This window comes from Uranotaenia lowii, chromosome 2 (genome assembly GCF_029784155.1).
Source record: "Uranotaenia lowii strain MFRU-FL chromosome 2, ASM2978415v1, whole genome shotgun sequence".
Classification (NCBI taxonomy): Eukaryota; Metazoa; Arthropoda; class Insecta; order Diptera; family Culicidae; genus Uranotaenia; species Uranotaenia lowii.
This window is the reverse complement of record NC_073692.1, coordinates 163498008-163513975: the sequence shown is the minus strand read 5'-3', so window position 1 is coordinate 163513975 and position 15968 is coordinate 163498008. Positions and strand designations below refer to the sequence as shown.

Below are 15968 nucleotides of genomic sequence, written 5' to 3'. Positions count from 1 at the left end.
TTTTCACCACGGAGAGCGACAGCGACGGCAGCTGGCTTGGCTTGTTGCGTTTACCAACACTTACGAAGCCCGAAACATTCATCGTTTGTTGATGCTATTATTATGCACACCGTTGTGATTGTTTTTGTCTTTGCTTTTTGGTAACTTCAACTAGTCGGTTCTGTGTTTTCACCGGGGTGCTCTACAGTGAAAAACCGTCGCACGCCGGAGCTATTGAAATTAGGTGTGTGTGGCTTTCTAAACCGGGGTGCGAATAATGTGTGGAGAGGATCGAAAAATCTTACCCGGGTGATTTGCAACTATCGCACGGGGGTGTTTTTTTCTCCGTTCTCCGTTTTTCTCGGTAGAGAATGGCATCTCTGGTCAAGCGGAACCTAAAGAAGACCAAAAAAAACTGCTAAGGATGAGCAGCAGTTCAAGTCAAACTGGCTTTCTGGACAAGGTGGCTGTACAAAATCTGATGGCAGGGGTTAAGCGTAAGGCCCGGCAATTCGGATTTGGAAAAGCGGAAGCCTAATTGAATATTTTTACTGAACTTTATACTAATTAAAGTTGAAAAAGAAATTTAATTTGATTATTTAAATAAACGATTTCACCGATTTACACGCGTTTACCTTTGACCAAATTTTGACCGTATCACCCTTTATAAACGTCATGTTAAATTACAAGATAACTGAAAACTTTCATTATTTGTGAGAAACTTTTTTAAAATACAATTCATAGAAAGCTTCATGTTAACTTCAATTAAATAATTTTTTTATCATAAACACTCCAGAATATTAACAGGGCGTTATCCGGGATAAATCAGGTTTCATTAAAAAATCAAAAGAAATCAAAGAAACTGAAATAAAACATTAAAAATTTTAAGTATTGAGTTTTCCATAGCTTTGCTGTGAACGGAATGAATAAAAATAGGCAATCTAAAATGCATACTTCAAATAAATAAGTATAAGTATAAATAATGCAAAATTAGTTTATGCACCTTCTTTCCGACAATCAATTTTGAGAAAAATAATAAAAATGAAAAAAAAACTATTTTAGTTGCTCAAATTTGTGCAATGGGCAATACTTTTTTTTAACAATTTCTTTATTTGCAACGGCTTATGATCGGCATTACTGATTTTATCAATTGAATTTTAATTCCAATTTCAGTATAAGATTTGAAATTCAAATTGAAACTTTTCCCGCTAATAGAACCAAAGTCCTTTAATTTTGATTCTGAGGTACTTCTATTTTGTAATTATCCTTTGATGAAGTAAATACTTGAAACCAGCATTATCATTTTTAAATAAACCACCCATTCACAAATAATGTTCATCATAGAAAAACATTTTCGTAGTATAACTGTGAATTTCTATGAGAGATCATTTTAAAATGAATATTTTTATTTTTCTTATCTTGTCTTCTTCTAGATTTTAAAACAAAAATTAAATACTGAATCCTTCTGTTTCGTGATTTTCCTGAGTTTTGAGAACTCGAGATCATTTTCGAAGTCATTAAACTTATTTTTAATTCTTTCTTCGTTTTTATCACTAAATTACTTAATTACTGATTCCGTGTTTTTAACATTTAATCACCATTTATATAAAATGTATGTTTAACTTTTGTCACATATTGAGAAGAACTTTTTAAGAAAAGTTTCTGTTTTTAATACTTGATATGATACGAATCTTTTTTAATTGAAAATTGTAATTGTTATTAAATTTAAAATTTAAGGCACAGTTGTGAGGTTTTTTGTGTTTTGAATATATGTATTCAAATAAAAAGTTTTGGTTATTAATTATTCAATTTGCAATTATTGTTTTGGCTTTGATTGTAACTTTGATTCTTAATAAGGTATTTGAATTTTAATTGTAATTTAATTCTAAAATCATGATTTTATTTTTTTAACGACACTTTACCATCCTTGTGGAACTCGTGTCTTAATTTGATTTGAAATTTTGGTATGAATTTGAGACCCTAAATTGTGGTTCTGGACAAAACCTTATTTATGGTTTTGAATTTTCTCTTGAACTTTTTTATCTGTATCTCCATGTAGTATATGTATTTAAGTTGAATTTCTTGGCTTAATTTATATATTTTGGATTCTTAGTCTGAAATGTGAATGTTTTTTCTCAATTGTCATGGCGACTATTCTGCTTTTGATTAAGCCCTTACATACATAATGATGAAGTGAAAAACATTAACTTGTTTATCTTAGAATTTTCCTAAAACAGAGAATTTTAATTGGTTAGATATTAAGTGATTAAGTATATTGCGAATAGAATTATGCATTTAGCAGCTCTAATCAGAGTTTACATTTTCGATTAGTTGATGAACTGTTCCGCAATTTTTGCGCGTGATGGTTTAGCAATAATTAATTGAAGATATCAGAAACATCCTTCTACGAGACATAATGGTTAATTTAAGACAATATTTTGAACTCATTTTCGGATCCATCGTTTGTTCAAAAAAATATGTATTCTATTAGAATTGCATAGAATGGCTTAGAATTGGCTCTTAGTTGGCATTTGGGAATAAATCGACTCATAGGGGCTCCCAGAGAAGAATTCAGCATTCTCCAGCACGATCTACAGTGAAGGATGCACTGGATGCACTCAAGATGTTCCACTGATGAAGAATGAATCGATGATTCTACAATTCTACATTCTACAAGTTGGAAATGCTCCGATCAAGTAAAAAAAGCTTCGTTGTGTCAATCTGTTAAAAGCATTTCATTCTTACAGTTGGCAATACCATAAATTTACAAATGATTCTTTATCGACACATCCTAATGTGATAATTTTGTTGTTGTTGAAAAGATGTATGAAGCCATTTTCTCAAAAAAAATGTTTAGTTAAGCACAAAATAACGATATATCGTCGTTGTTGGTCTGTTAGTGCGTTGTTATAGCAATCAAAATTTTTTGGAATAACTTGTTTCTGAAAACAATAGTCGTATTGCTTTCTTCGTGTTATAAAGTGCCGTGGACCTTTTGATGTCCTTACGTTTGTTAAGCGTTTTAGACTTATGCTCGCCGTACATATTGTACCAAACTCTCGTTTTGTCACCAAAAACAACATATTTATTTTTGTTCACGAGTTTTAATCACCGCCAGTTGTTGGTATGTTTTTAAGTTGATATTTTTCGGTGATTGTCGAATCAAATAAAAATCGATGTTTCAGACATTTTCAGAAAAAATGTAATGTTTTGAAATAAGGAAACAATGTTTTGCCTTTTAACTTATGAGTTTAATTAATATCAGGAAAAGTACATTCACATGAATTGATTCTTCATAATGTTTATTTAACAAAATGCTGTTTCTTTGTTTTTAATATCATTTATACTGTCTATTTTATAAGCTATTTTAGAATCCTCTGAAAATTTATCGATTTGGGTCGGTTATTTTTAGAAAAATATTATCTTTTTGCTCGGTGTTTAAATAGTTCATTTCTACGAAGATTTTTTCATAATTTCTATTGGATTATACAAGGTTATAATCTAAAGCGATTAGGCAAGAAAGCATACTTCAAAATAATTAATTCAGTTTCTTAAATAGAAAAAGGGAAAAAATCGAATTTTCTTACCCTAACCCATCGCCACCTGCTGCTGAACGAACCTCCCGGAGCGCCGATTTCGATGTAGCCGTTATCGGTTTCCCCCGCAGAACGACCCCATCGCTGATGGCCCGCTGAGCTCGGCTATCGGCTGCCCGGGCCCGGGTCCGACTGGAGTAGTGCCTCCGCAGTTGGACACTCTCGCCATGACAACAGTCATCGATGGGGACCATTGGCAAGTCGTGTGCATGGAAACGTGATCCAAATATGCTGCTCCCGGTGCTCCGCTGCAACGTTGCCAGTGGTCCTCTTGCGGCAGTGCCACTTCCGGTTCCGCTCCTTCGATCCCCTGCCAGATCACCACTTCCGTCTCCGTAGAACATGCCGTCCGAGGAACGGACCGGCTACGAGTAGCAACCAGGTCATCGGCATGCAATTGTCGGATTGTACCAGGGATTTTTTCCAGTCGCATGCCGTTTGTGAATGGGTTTCGGGGCGAACAAGAGTGGGCGAATTAGAATCGTGTCGAAAGTTGGATGAAAAGAACATCGAAAGAAATGTTAGAGATGACACGCTTGAATAATTGCAATTGATTCAAAGATAATAACCGTAGGACGAGCAGTTGGCGTCCTGGTATCTGTTCATGGTAAAAGCAAATTTAATGATACAGATGAAAAAGATATGTTTCGACAGTAGTTAAACTTTCGAATTAATAAATCTGTAAATCGAAGAAAAAAATATGTAAACGTGAACGTGCGTAAACGTCATTAAATAACTTTCGCGTGAATGGCACATGATGTTCCACGTTGTGCTGGCTTGTTTACACATGCAATTACGGATAAACTGTATGGGAGAGTGGGGAATCATGGGCCACTTTTTTCGTTGTTCCATAACTTCTTTGTCATAAAAGATAAAATTAAAATAAAATTGGTATGGTTTTCTACATTTTCAAGAAATCATGAGGTATTTTTTTTGTAATTTTTTATAAATTATTTTCCCCAAATTCTGACTGTTTTAAAAAAAGCAGTGTTTTTTGGATTTTGAAAAATGGTGGGGAATCGTGGACCACTAAATCCAAATTGACCAAATAACATGCAATGTTTATGAGTTGACCCAAAACTGTGATTTCATAATTCATTTCGTTATTTCAAAGCAATTTCAGATGATGAAATAAAAAACAGAGCTGTGTATGATCGAATAGATACTAAAACCTGGCTCGCGAACGTTTTGGCATAATTCCTTACATAGGATGGACAAAATATTTTTCAAAACTCTTCCTTTGGCATATGAAAACTTTACAGATAGGGAAATTGTATTTTAAGTTCTGAATGTGTATAAAAACATAAAAATACAGGTGGTCAAGATGTGTGGCCCACGATTCCCCACAAGCTATGATTTGCAAATTGGTTACGTTTTTGTGACTTATTGATGTTTCATCAAAAATTCCTTTTTCACGTGAAAGATCATGACAAAACTAAGATCATAAGCCTATGAGCATATTTTTTATATGAACTTAAGGTTTCCCATCGATGCAATTAGCGGGTGTATTTTTAATTATGAAAGTAAATTTTTCTCAATTTTTTAAGCTTGATAAATAAAAGAAGCTTATGATGCGTATTTAAGTCAACAACATATAGAAATATATGCTCACGCAACGCGATGACGGTGACAGTTGGTTTGAGATATTTATCTCAACACACATCTGAGATATTGAAAGTGGCCCACGTTTCCCCATGACCCACGATACCCCACTCTCCCCTAGTAAATGTTTCCAATTGGACAAGCACAGATTGTTTGTTTTGAGAAACAGATAGAGTTACAGGAAAACAATATTATCACATTATTTGCTTATAGATAATCGTCATAAAAATACTTTTGCTTTCACCCCCAACAAAGGTTGAAAAAAATGTGTTGGAACATTGCTAAGGTGACTTTTTTCCTGTTGGGGAGAGAGTCCACTGCGACCATTAAGTTGATCTATTGTGGTAATACCCCGCGTTACAATTATTACTGTGCTATGCTACTTGACACCCTTGCACTGTTGGTTGAAGTCGCAGTTCTTTCCTGGTAGCAATCCAAGTATCTCCCTTGAAAAGATCCATCCATATACATGTGCTGCATCAATGAGGCGTACAATTGCAAAGTATATCCGGCTAGCATTTCACTTATGAAAAAACCGCAAACCTTCGTCGTTCTATGTGTGCAGATTATTATACGACCAGGATTCGATCTCATGATCGTTGGCTTAGAAGACAAGGACGCTATCCTCTAGGCCACGATCTGCTGGCTAAGGTGATGAGAGAATAAACATTTTGACGTTGATTTAAGAACCATTTTTGATGTTTAACTCAAGTTCAATTTAATGGTACGTACGTCACGATTCACATTGACCATCAAGAAATAAACTCTTTCTGGAGCCACTATTTTGAATTTTTTATGATTATCTAGAAAAATTCGTTACAATTAAATCGAAGATTTTTTTTTCCTATAATATACCTAAAAAAGTGGCTTCAAAGATACTTCAATTTGGTCTCATTGAACTAAATTAGAGGTATTTTGAAAAATTTCAAAACAAGTGAAGAAATTCAAACTTTTCTATCCCATTTTCTATTTAAACTTATTTTGACAACTTCAATCTGCGAATCAATGATTTTCCATGTAAAAAAATGTTCCTGAAAAGGATTTTCGTATCTTGTATGGCCAGGGCCGGATTAAGTCATTGGGTGGCACGGGGCAATTTTTCTCGGGGGGCCCCTACGATTCGATTTTTTTTTTCAAATGCTTTCCCAGATAATACAAAACATTTTAAACGTGTAAAAGAACTGGAAATAAGCTCAGTTTTGTGCAATATGAATCTCCACCAGAAGTCTTCCGCGTCTTAACTGGAGACGACCTTTGAACTGCTCGAATCAACTATGGCGGGAATGCGAGCTTTGCGTCGCACTTACTCATAAAAGGTAAAGAATTCAAGACTAAAAATCAGGTTATATTCAGAACCACAATTCAGTGTCTCAAATCTATATCATAATTTAAAATAAATTTTTGGGAAACAAAAAATGAATTGAATTTGAAAGAAGAGATTCAAAGTTACAATCAGAGCCAAAGCAGAAATTCCACCACATTTGAATTTCGATTATATATTTTTGAAACACAAATAAACGTTTTCATGAGATGTTTATGAATATGATTCTCATAAGATAAAAAATTTTTTTATCCAATTGTCTAAATGTGAAAAAAGTTTCATTCGAGGCTCTCAAAGCCAAATGTGTTGAGTACCTTAAACAAAAACCCTGAGTTCTCAAAATTCAGGAAAACCATGAACTTGTAAGTTAAGAAACAACAGAAAACTTGAAATTCTCAATGAATGAAATCTGGATAAAGATGAGATTAAAACATATAAATATGCATGTAAAAAGAATCACTCAATGATATTAGCAACTTAACTATAAGATTATTTTTATAATAATTTAAGAATGATCATTTGGAAAATGATAAGCTGATTTCAGGATATTAACTTCAGTAGATAATAAAATTTTTGTTTAATCACGAATTTCAGGTCTAAGACAGAAATTAGCATGGAAATTCAATAAAGAAACTCTGAACTATTGATTGGTCCAATTTAAGCATCTGCAGTTTTTTTTAAAGATTTTATTTTCAAAAATAGAGAGCAAAAAGGGTTGACAATTTGTAAACCTACGGAAATTTCAATAATATTGATCGAAAAGTGAAAAGTTATAATAATAACTTTATTAACCCCGGGTTAATACCGAGGTATTAACCCGAATACTGCCCAGTTGAAATTCTGAAACGCTTATCATAAAGCTTCTATTTTCTCTCTTAGCACTGTGAGCCAGTTTTGGCGGAATTAGCTGCTATCTTAGTGGAAAGTTAACGTAATAATAAACATTATAATTGTGCAAGACGTTTGTATGCAATAGAAATGAAGAGATGGTGTTCATTATTTTTCCTGTTCTGTAAAGAATATCCTGACTGACATGTTTCGATAAAAAAAAATTGAGGTGTTTTGCCTCATATTCTTCTTAATTTTTGTTTCAAATTCGGTTTACATTATTTTTGTCCAGATTTTGGATTAAAAATTTTGAAATTAAATACCAGGATTTTGATATTCTTAGCCCGCAAAATGCGGGAGAGCTTCTTCACTGCTAATTCTAGAGGGCCCCCTTAACTTATGCAAGGGAAAAACTATTCTAGATATTTTTTCCCGGAGGCTTCTTTGTTTAAAAGACATACACCGTCTTAGCCAATTTAGGCTTTACAGACTGAATAAATGACGTGGACAACTTAAGATTAACATTTAACACTCAGTACCGAGATGGGAATCGAACCCATGCCATCAGTGGGCTAGCGATTACCGTCTTACCACGCTAACCACTCGACCACCGAGACGTTTTTTTAGTTGTTATATCTTAAGAGTGTTTAAAGTTTTTATTCCGATTCTCTAGCTTTTGTTGCTTTTCATAGATTTGTATAAATGAAAGCAGTATAATTGAAGAAATGTTAAAAGTTTTTTTCGCTCGGGGGGGCTCCCTGAGCCGGGGGCCCCTTTTACTCCCCCTCAATCCGCCCTTGTGTATGGCAGAAAATTAAAAAATTGATTTAATAGCTCATTTAGGTATTTTTCGTTACAAATGTAATTTTATGAATGGAAACAATGCACTTGTCGTTGAATTGAAGAAATTTTCAAGATAATTTTCAATTATCTATTTTTCCTGAGCTTTTTCATATCAGTTCAAAGAAATTAAAACGATAGTTTCATGATCCTTATTTTGCATTTATACGATCGTCAAAAATTATTGAAGATAAGTTTTGCATAAGAATTGCTATAAACCGATGATATCAAAATTTCGATATTTTTGTTTTATTCTGTTCTATTTTTTCACAATAGTTATTCAAAAATATATTTTTATCAATTCTGGAATTCATTTCATATTGTGGTCCAAGAATTTTATTTATAAATCTATATTTAATTCTGAAATGAATAATGAAATGTATTTATTTTTCATTATTTGTTTATTTTTGATAAATTTAAATGGAATGAAATGAAATTTTAATCATTTGTTTCGAATAGTACCAAATATGCAACAAAGCAAATATGAATAAAATAAACTATTTTCTTAATTAGCTTAAGGTTACAATATTTCCAATTTTTCAAACGATTTAAAAAAATAAAACTCGTGATTTGGTGGATCAATTTCAAATAGCATAAAGCAATAAAAATAGCAATGATGCAAAACATATTACCTGACTTGAGAGAGTTAAAGAATTTGTGCTTTTTTAAAACTGCAAAATGTAACAAACCATTAAAAATAAATGTTTAGATTAAATGATCTATATTCTCGATTACTGCGAGAAATTTGGAATTCCAATATTTTACAGTTTTGCGGAATATCAGGAATTTTAATGAAATGAATCTTTTGAATCGTTTCGTTGTCTTCTACATAGATGTTAAAAATTGCTCGGCTCGGACACTTACGAACGGAGGAAATGTTGGAATCATATGCACTAAAAATGCTGTTCCTTTGTGTAGGTAGTTGAAACTTTTTATATTTTTGTCTTAATAAATTGCAATTGAAAAAATCAAATTTTGTTGTCAAATCTGAAAGTAAATTATAAATTTCAATTTAAATGATCAATGTGTGAATGATCTGGGAAGTCTTTTAACAATATGATTGGTGTGGATCTTTTAAAACCCAGCCAAGTCCGCAAACAAAATGCAAAATATAATGTTTTCATATCATATTTTTATAATGTGTTTAATGGCACTATGATGTATGACTTCAAACAAAAAAAAACACTAAATTTCAAAATATTAATCATCTCCGAATTTTATAACTAATTTTTCATTGATGATGATATCAATGATAATAAAAAAATCTAAGTATTTACACTAATTTCAAAATTCTATTAATTTTTCCCAAATTTATATCAATCAATGTTTTGTTACATTATTTTTATTTTTATTTTGGATTCATAATTTTTCAGCGATCTTGAAAATATTTAGAACTATAAAAAACCTAATTGGCCACCACTATAAAAAAAATTGGCTACAATGATAATTTTTTAAATTGCTTGAATTGATGGACTCAAAATACATAAATTTAATCACCGAAGTATTTTCCGGCAAGTGAAAACGAAGTTTATATTCTCCATCAAAAATGTTGCAAAATCAACAACATACCAGAAAATCAAAATTAGAGATGTACCGAATATTCGGTCGGCCGAATATTCGGCGCCGAATACCGCCAAAAAACCGTTAAGCCGAATATTCGGCTTACCGAATAGTTGAGCTAGGTATTCGGCCGAATAGGCCGAATAGGCCGAATACTTATTTTTTTTTAAATTTATACAAGAACAGAATTGTCAATTTTTTCAACTCATGTTGGGTAATTAAAAAAATATCCCTAAGTAATGTTGAAAAGGCTTCAAAATCATCAAAAACTTATGGTTTCAGTAAAACATTTTAGATGTATCCGTGTATTTTTCACTGTAGATAGCTTTATAATTTGATTATCGTTTTTTTCCAAATTTTCTTGATGTATTCAGGCTTGCTCATAAAACAAATAAAAATTTCGAGGAAAGTTAAATCTGACCAAGTTGGCCATATATTTTTTTAAACCTTCCGGATTTTAACCGGGATTATTCAGATTTTTTTCTAAATCAAATAAAAAAATCAAATATCTCTTTGAAAATTTTTTATTTTGTGTTACAAAACGATTTTTAAAGTAAATTTATTCGACTACTGTAGTTGTAATCCGATGAAAATTTTAAATTTCATGTAATTTTATTTCTTTTTTCTCTTGTATGTTTGAGAATAATGTCTTGTTTCTGTTCATATCTACCTTTCCTAACAAGTTTTTCTCAAAATCGTTCAGACCCGACCGTGTGAATACGTGTCGTAGAAAGTTTTGTATGCTTAAGGTTGAAGATCATCGTTTTTATTGGGAACTATTTACCATCTACTAAAAATAAGACATTCAACTAACTCGATATAAAAAAGCAATTCAAATAGCTTGGTACCTGTTCTGTCATGTTTTGTCCCAATATCTTTTGTGATAAATGTTCTAGGAGCGACAAGTCATCTGATGTCCTTTAAGCTAATGGTGACCTTTTGAAAATCAAAGAAACCTCTACTTAAAAAAGATCTATACATCTGGTTGCAAATAAACGACTTAAAAACATGAGGGGCATAAAGATGGCAGAAAAAGAAGATTTCTATTAGAAATAGTAGTAGAAATAGAAGAATTTTTACTGACAACTCAACAGAATATTCGACCGAATATTCGGCCGAATATTCGGCCGAATATTCGTTTGGCCGAATAGTTGAAAAGGTCAATATTCGGTATTCGGCCTTTCGCCGAATACCACTATTCGGTACATCTCTAATCAAAATAATCAAAATATTTTTTTTATATTCATTTATTTTATTTTTGGCATTTAAACGAATAATGAAATTCAAAGTAAATTTATTAGAACACATTACAGGAGATCACCCACCCTTTCTTCAGTCTTTATTTTTCATAATTGACAAAAAAAAACGTACCCGACCGTGGAATAGGTTAAGACAAGAATGAAAGTGGAAGGTGGAAAAAAATCTAATAGTGAAAAATGTGAACTTCAAAGGGCTACTGGGTTTTCGACATATTTTAACCCTTTAATGCATAGTGTTGTTTTAAAACAACAATAATTCAAATTCAAATATCTCGAAAACGCGTGGATATTTTTTAATGATGAATTAAAAAAAAAAACCAAATTTCACTTAATTCCGATCGTCCGTTTATACGTGATGGTGTTACAAAGAAAATGCTTCCATTTTTATGTATGTATAAGATTACTACAAGTATTTTTGACTCTCAGCAGAAAGATAAAAAAATAAACTTTATTTCATTTAACACATTTGATAAAATCTGCAAAACGATCACTCTTATTCTTTAAAAATTATCTTAAATTCTAATTGGTTTTAAAGTTCTTTAAAAACTCGTTAAATGAGAAAAAGAAAACAAATAGAAAACTTCTTAATCTTTTCCGCAGAACTCAAAATTACTTCAAGGCTTTAGAAAAGTTGATAATTGATTTGAATCTTTAATGTTTAATAATTAATGTTTAAAATGTTATGTTTTTGTTTGAAAATTTTGTCCTGAAAGTGAAGATTTTTCTTAAATCATTTTTAATTAGTTTCAAAAGTTATTTCAGCAACAAAACCAGATAGAAAAATTGCATACATAATTCAGGGCACCTAATTTAGTCAATATTACGTTTTAAATTCAATGCACCTTGGGAAAATGTAAATTTTGTTGCCTTGTGTAATTTAACAAAAACTTTTTAAATATGATGTTATGCATTTAGATCAAAAATACAAAACACAGATAAGACCAAAATTAATTCCTTGAAGAATATTTCATACCACCATCACATATGTATTGTCATTAACGATTTGTTTTAAATCAAATTTTTAGTAGTAAAGTGGAGGATATTAGATTTTAGACTTTTTTTTTCGTTAGCCCTGTTGACAATCGTGAGAGATACAATTCTTGTTCAGTTACAATTCTTTATAAAAATACATTTTTATGACGATTAAGGGTTTTAGTATGCCGAGTTTAGAATTTCAATACATATGATTAATTGAATTGCAGATCGACATGTACAATTAAAAATTAGTAGCAATTCGTGAACGTCATATAGTGTCGGAAAATAAAATGTCTCAAGCTTAGGGTGATTTAAGCCTAAATGCCTCCGGAGGCGAGCCAAATATTCTGACTTGCTTGTTAACACTTATTTTTAGACATTTCTAAGATAAATTAATTTCCCGATACGACGGTGTAAACTTTACTTGGAAAAATCTCCATGAGGTGGACGGGGGAGTTAAGCCCTCCCCCCCCCACCCTGTCGCATGGCCTTGACCCCAATGGAAAATTTGATTCCAATTTGTATGCGGAACATTCCCACGGAGTGGAAAATTTTGAAAATTCAAGGGTATACCAACTAGGAAAGTTCTAAATGTTTATAAAGTTAGATCGTTTTCGTGTATTTTTTAAGGGTTTACCCGCTTGGTGAAAGGTGAACCCCCCCCCCCCTCCCATCTACGTCCGATGAATCGCGCATGATTTAGCAAGAGACTAAACAAAGCCCAAGTGTTGAGCAAAAAAATATCATGAATCATTTTAAGTTGTTCTCGTACAGCTATGCATGATTCAGTGCGTGATTCAGTTCATTTTTAATTTTAATGTTTCTTGAATGGAATTTATTAAGGGTAGGTAATTAAATTTATGAAAAACTAGCTGACCCGGTAAACTTCGTATTACCTTCTTATGTAATCGTAATAAATGTTTGATTTCATCTACACGACCTTTACTTCATCGTGCTCGCGAATCGATTCTTATGGAAATCGTAACAAATAAAATTGAATTTGTATTGGGAACACCTTCCTTAAAAAGTGAGATTCTTGAAACTATTATACAAACCATCTCTGACTCAAAAAACCCTAGGATACCAAATTTCACTGAATTCCGACCGACCGACCGACATACGTGATGTTGTTACAAAGAAAACGCCTCCATTTTTAAATATAAGATATTCACTTTTTTCACAGCAATCAGAAATGATTCAACTGTTTTTGAACAGTGCAACTTTTTAATTTAAAGTATTTTTAAAACCTATTCAAAAATTACAACAAACGATGACCGGATGTATATAATTGGATTTGAATCACACAAACCATCAATAATCTAGTAAAGTGAGTTCATTGCAAGTAGAACAATTAATGTCATCATTGTTCTGGACAGCTTAGTGATAGCGATGTGATTCGAAAGAAGAAATAAAAAGCAGCTCGGCATTTGAGTTATTTTTCTACTTGAGTGCTTTTTGGAATTGATCGTCCATAATATGGGAACTATTCAGCTATACGTTGCTAGCTAAATGTGTAAGAAACTATGTATATTAGAATGATTTTTCTACTGCAGTTCTATGAATGGTTATAGAAAACTTAAGATAAATCAAATGAATAGTTTGTTTTAATTAGTTTCTAGATACTACTAAGAAAAACTTTAATAATGAAAGAAAAAACTTGAAGAGTTATCATTATACAATATCTGTTTCATCCCGGGGGCGCCAGATCACCGGCATAATCCAACAACAAAGTCGATTAGGAAATGGAAACTGTTGCTCGATTTCGGTTCATCCATCCAGCCATGCGTTGGGAAAGTTCCTGCTCCAAGAAATATTTTCACCCAACTTCACAAGTTGCCGGCTCAAAGCCACGCAAAGCCACAGGATGATACCGGGGCCTTTGCCGAACTTTGGCAGATGATAAGACTTTTGCGGAATCTGATTTCAACCCCTTCAGAGAGTTGGTCGGCTCGGCCTTTCGAATAAACCCCGGCTGGTTGAGCAATTTGGCATAGACACACGCACAAATTTGGCGAACATTTGGAAGCACTTTAGCAATGGCAAATGTTTTCCCCCCATCCACGATTCTCACCCGGAGAGCTCTATAGATGGAAGAAAAACTTTCTGAAAGTCGGTTGAACGAAATTTCCTCACCTCAAAGCTTAACTCTGTGGTTTCTCTGGCTGATGGATAAGGCTGGCCGGGGTCGAAACGAGCAAATTTCTTCGGTTTGATATCGACCAGGCAGGAGGTTGGTTGCGTTGATGATGGACTGGACAGGAATCAACTCGGTTCTAACTTTCAGCCAGGAAAATAGAAAAATGAACGAAAAAGAAAGGTCAAAGGGAAAACTCAGTCCAAAAGGTCCCATCAGCATCATCATCATCATTCAGGAGGGGCCAGGAGTCGAAAGGGTTGGGACTTTGTTCCGAAAGAATATGGAACTTTTGCCGGAGAATCGTTTCGTTCGGTGCGTCGGTTGTTCTCAAGAATTTGGAAACTTTGTATAAACTTACATCGTGTTTGAAGTTCTGAGCTTTCGCTTGTTTATTTGTGGGTGTGGATGCTGCAAATGGTTGGTTGAGAAACGATTCGTGTTTATTGAACGCACAATTTGATAAAAATAATAAAACATTTTCGAAATGTTATCTTATAAGTTCGTTCTAAGTTCGATTCAAGAAACTGCTCTATTGAAGTTGATGTATTGTTGTTTATATTATCTTACAAGCCTCACAAAGATAATGTTTATCCTCCTTTTCGGGGTTTCTTTTGTCACCATTTTGTTGATTTGGGGTTTCTTTTGATAATGAATTCAGTTCAAAACAGCTAATTAACAGAAAAAGAAATATTAAAATACCCTTCAAGCTAATAAGCCCAGGGCTAAGCCTAATAGGGATCACACATCACCGATTTAGAGCCTATCAGCCGTACAGTCAACTGGGGCATCATGCAACACTTTCCAACATCAATGGCTTCTTAAAACTCAATGTCCACAGACAGGGCCGTAGGAAGAACCGACTCATGGGGGGGGTTTTGGTGACTGATTTTTACCTATGACTTTTTGTCTAACAACACATGAATTAAAAAAAAATTAAAAAAAATTATTTTTAACTATGTATATGATTATTCATTTTCAAGTTCCATTAATAGTTTTCGTATGTAATTGTAACTTAAGAGAAGACACGAATGCCACAAGCATGGTAAAGTGTCATTAATAAATCCTTAAACAAAGTAACTTTAGAAAAGTGGTCCTCAACCTAAAGGGTGAACTAATTTTTTTGTTATGAAACCCCTAGAAACAAAATATGAAATTTGCTTTCATCGATGGTTAAATTTTTTGAATTTGTTTTAAAGTCTGGTGGCCAATCAAACAAGCCCAATCTTCTTAACTCTTTTGCAAATTCCAAGATTCTAACCTTTGACGAAATAAATATAAATTTCCAAAAAAAAACATGGAGTGATAAAATTTTTTCGAATCAAATTTGCATGCTGCATGCTGCATACTTGCACTAAATTTATGATTTTAGTTTGAAATTTGTCTTTTGAAAAAAGCTGTAATATTCATGATGTTTACCGCGAAAATTAAAAAATAAATTGTGCAGATTTTATTGGTGGAGATCTGATACATGTTTCTTAAACAGGAAATAGTTTTCATAAACAATCAATTCCATACTAAAAATCCTGTGAACAATTTTTTTAAATATAATTTTTGATATTTTGCATGAAAATCAACTTTATATTTGGATTTTCAGCTGAATTTTGTGTACAAACTTATTCCGATTAAAAGCTTTGAAATCTGAAATTGAATTGACAAGCTAATTTTTAAGTTTATGTTCTCTTGAATTTCTAAACAATTTTATGTCGATTAAAAATCTCATTCCACTACTTCACTATTCGGAAAATTATTATCAAAATATTGAAAATGCATTTGATTTTCGAAAAAATCAAATTTGATGTGAAAAGCAAAACCGAATTCGAACAAAGATTTCAAAGCAGCTATTAAATCATAATTTCTTAAGATTATTCGAA

General features: G+C 32.5%; 1 protein-coding gene across 12 annotated transcripts in view; it reads right to left on the bottom strand.

Moving 5' to 3' along the window:
* Positions 1-15968, bottom strand: part of LOC129741933 (ATP-binding cassette sub-family C member Sur) — a 373059-nt gene that overhangs the window by 60813 nt on the left and 296278 nt on the right. For all 12 annotated transcript variants that reach the window (XM_055733758.1, XM_055733747.1, XM_055733756.1 and 9 more), the window contains one exon: positions 3567-3940. In XM_055733758.1, coding sequence (XP_055589733.1) covers positions 3567-3940 — 374 coding nt within the window. The remainder of the gene's footprint in view (positions 1-3566; positions 3941-15968) is intronic.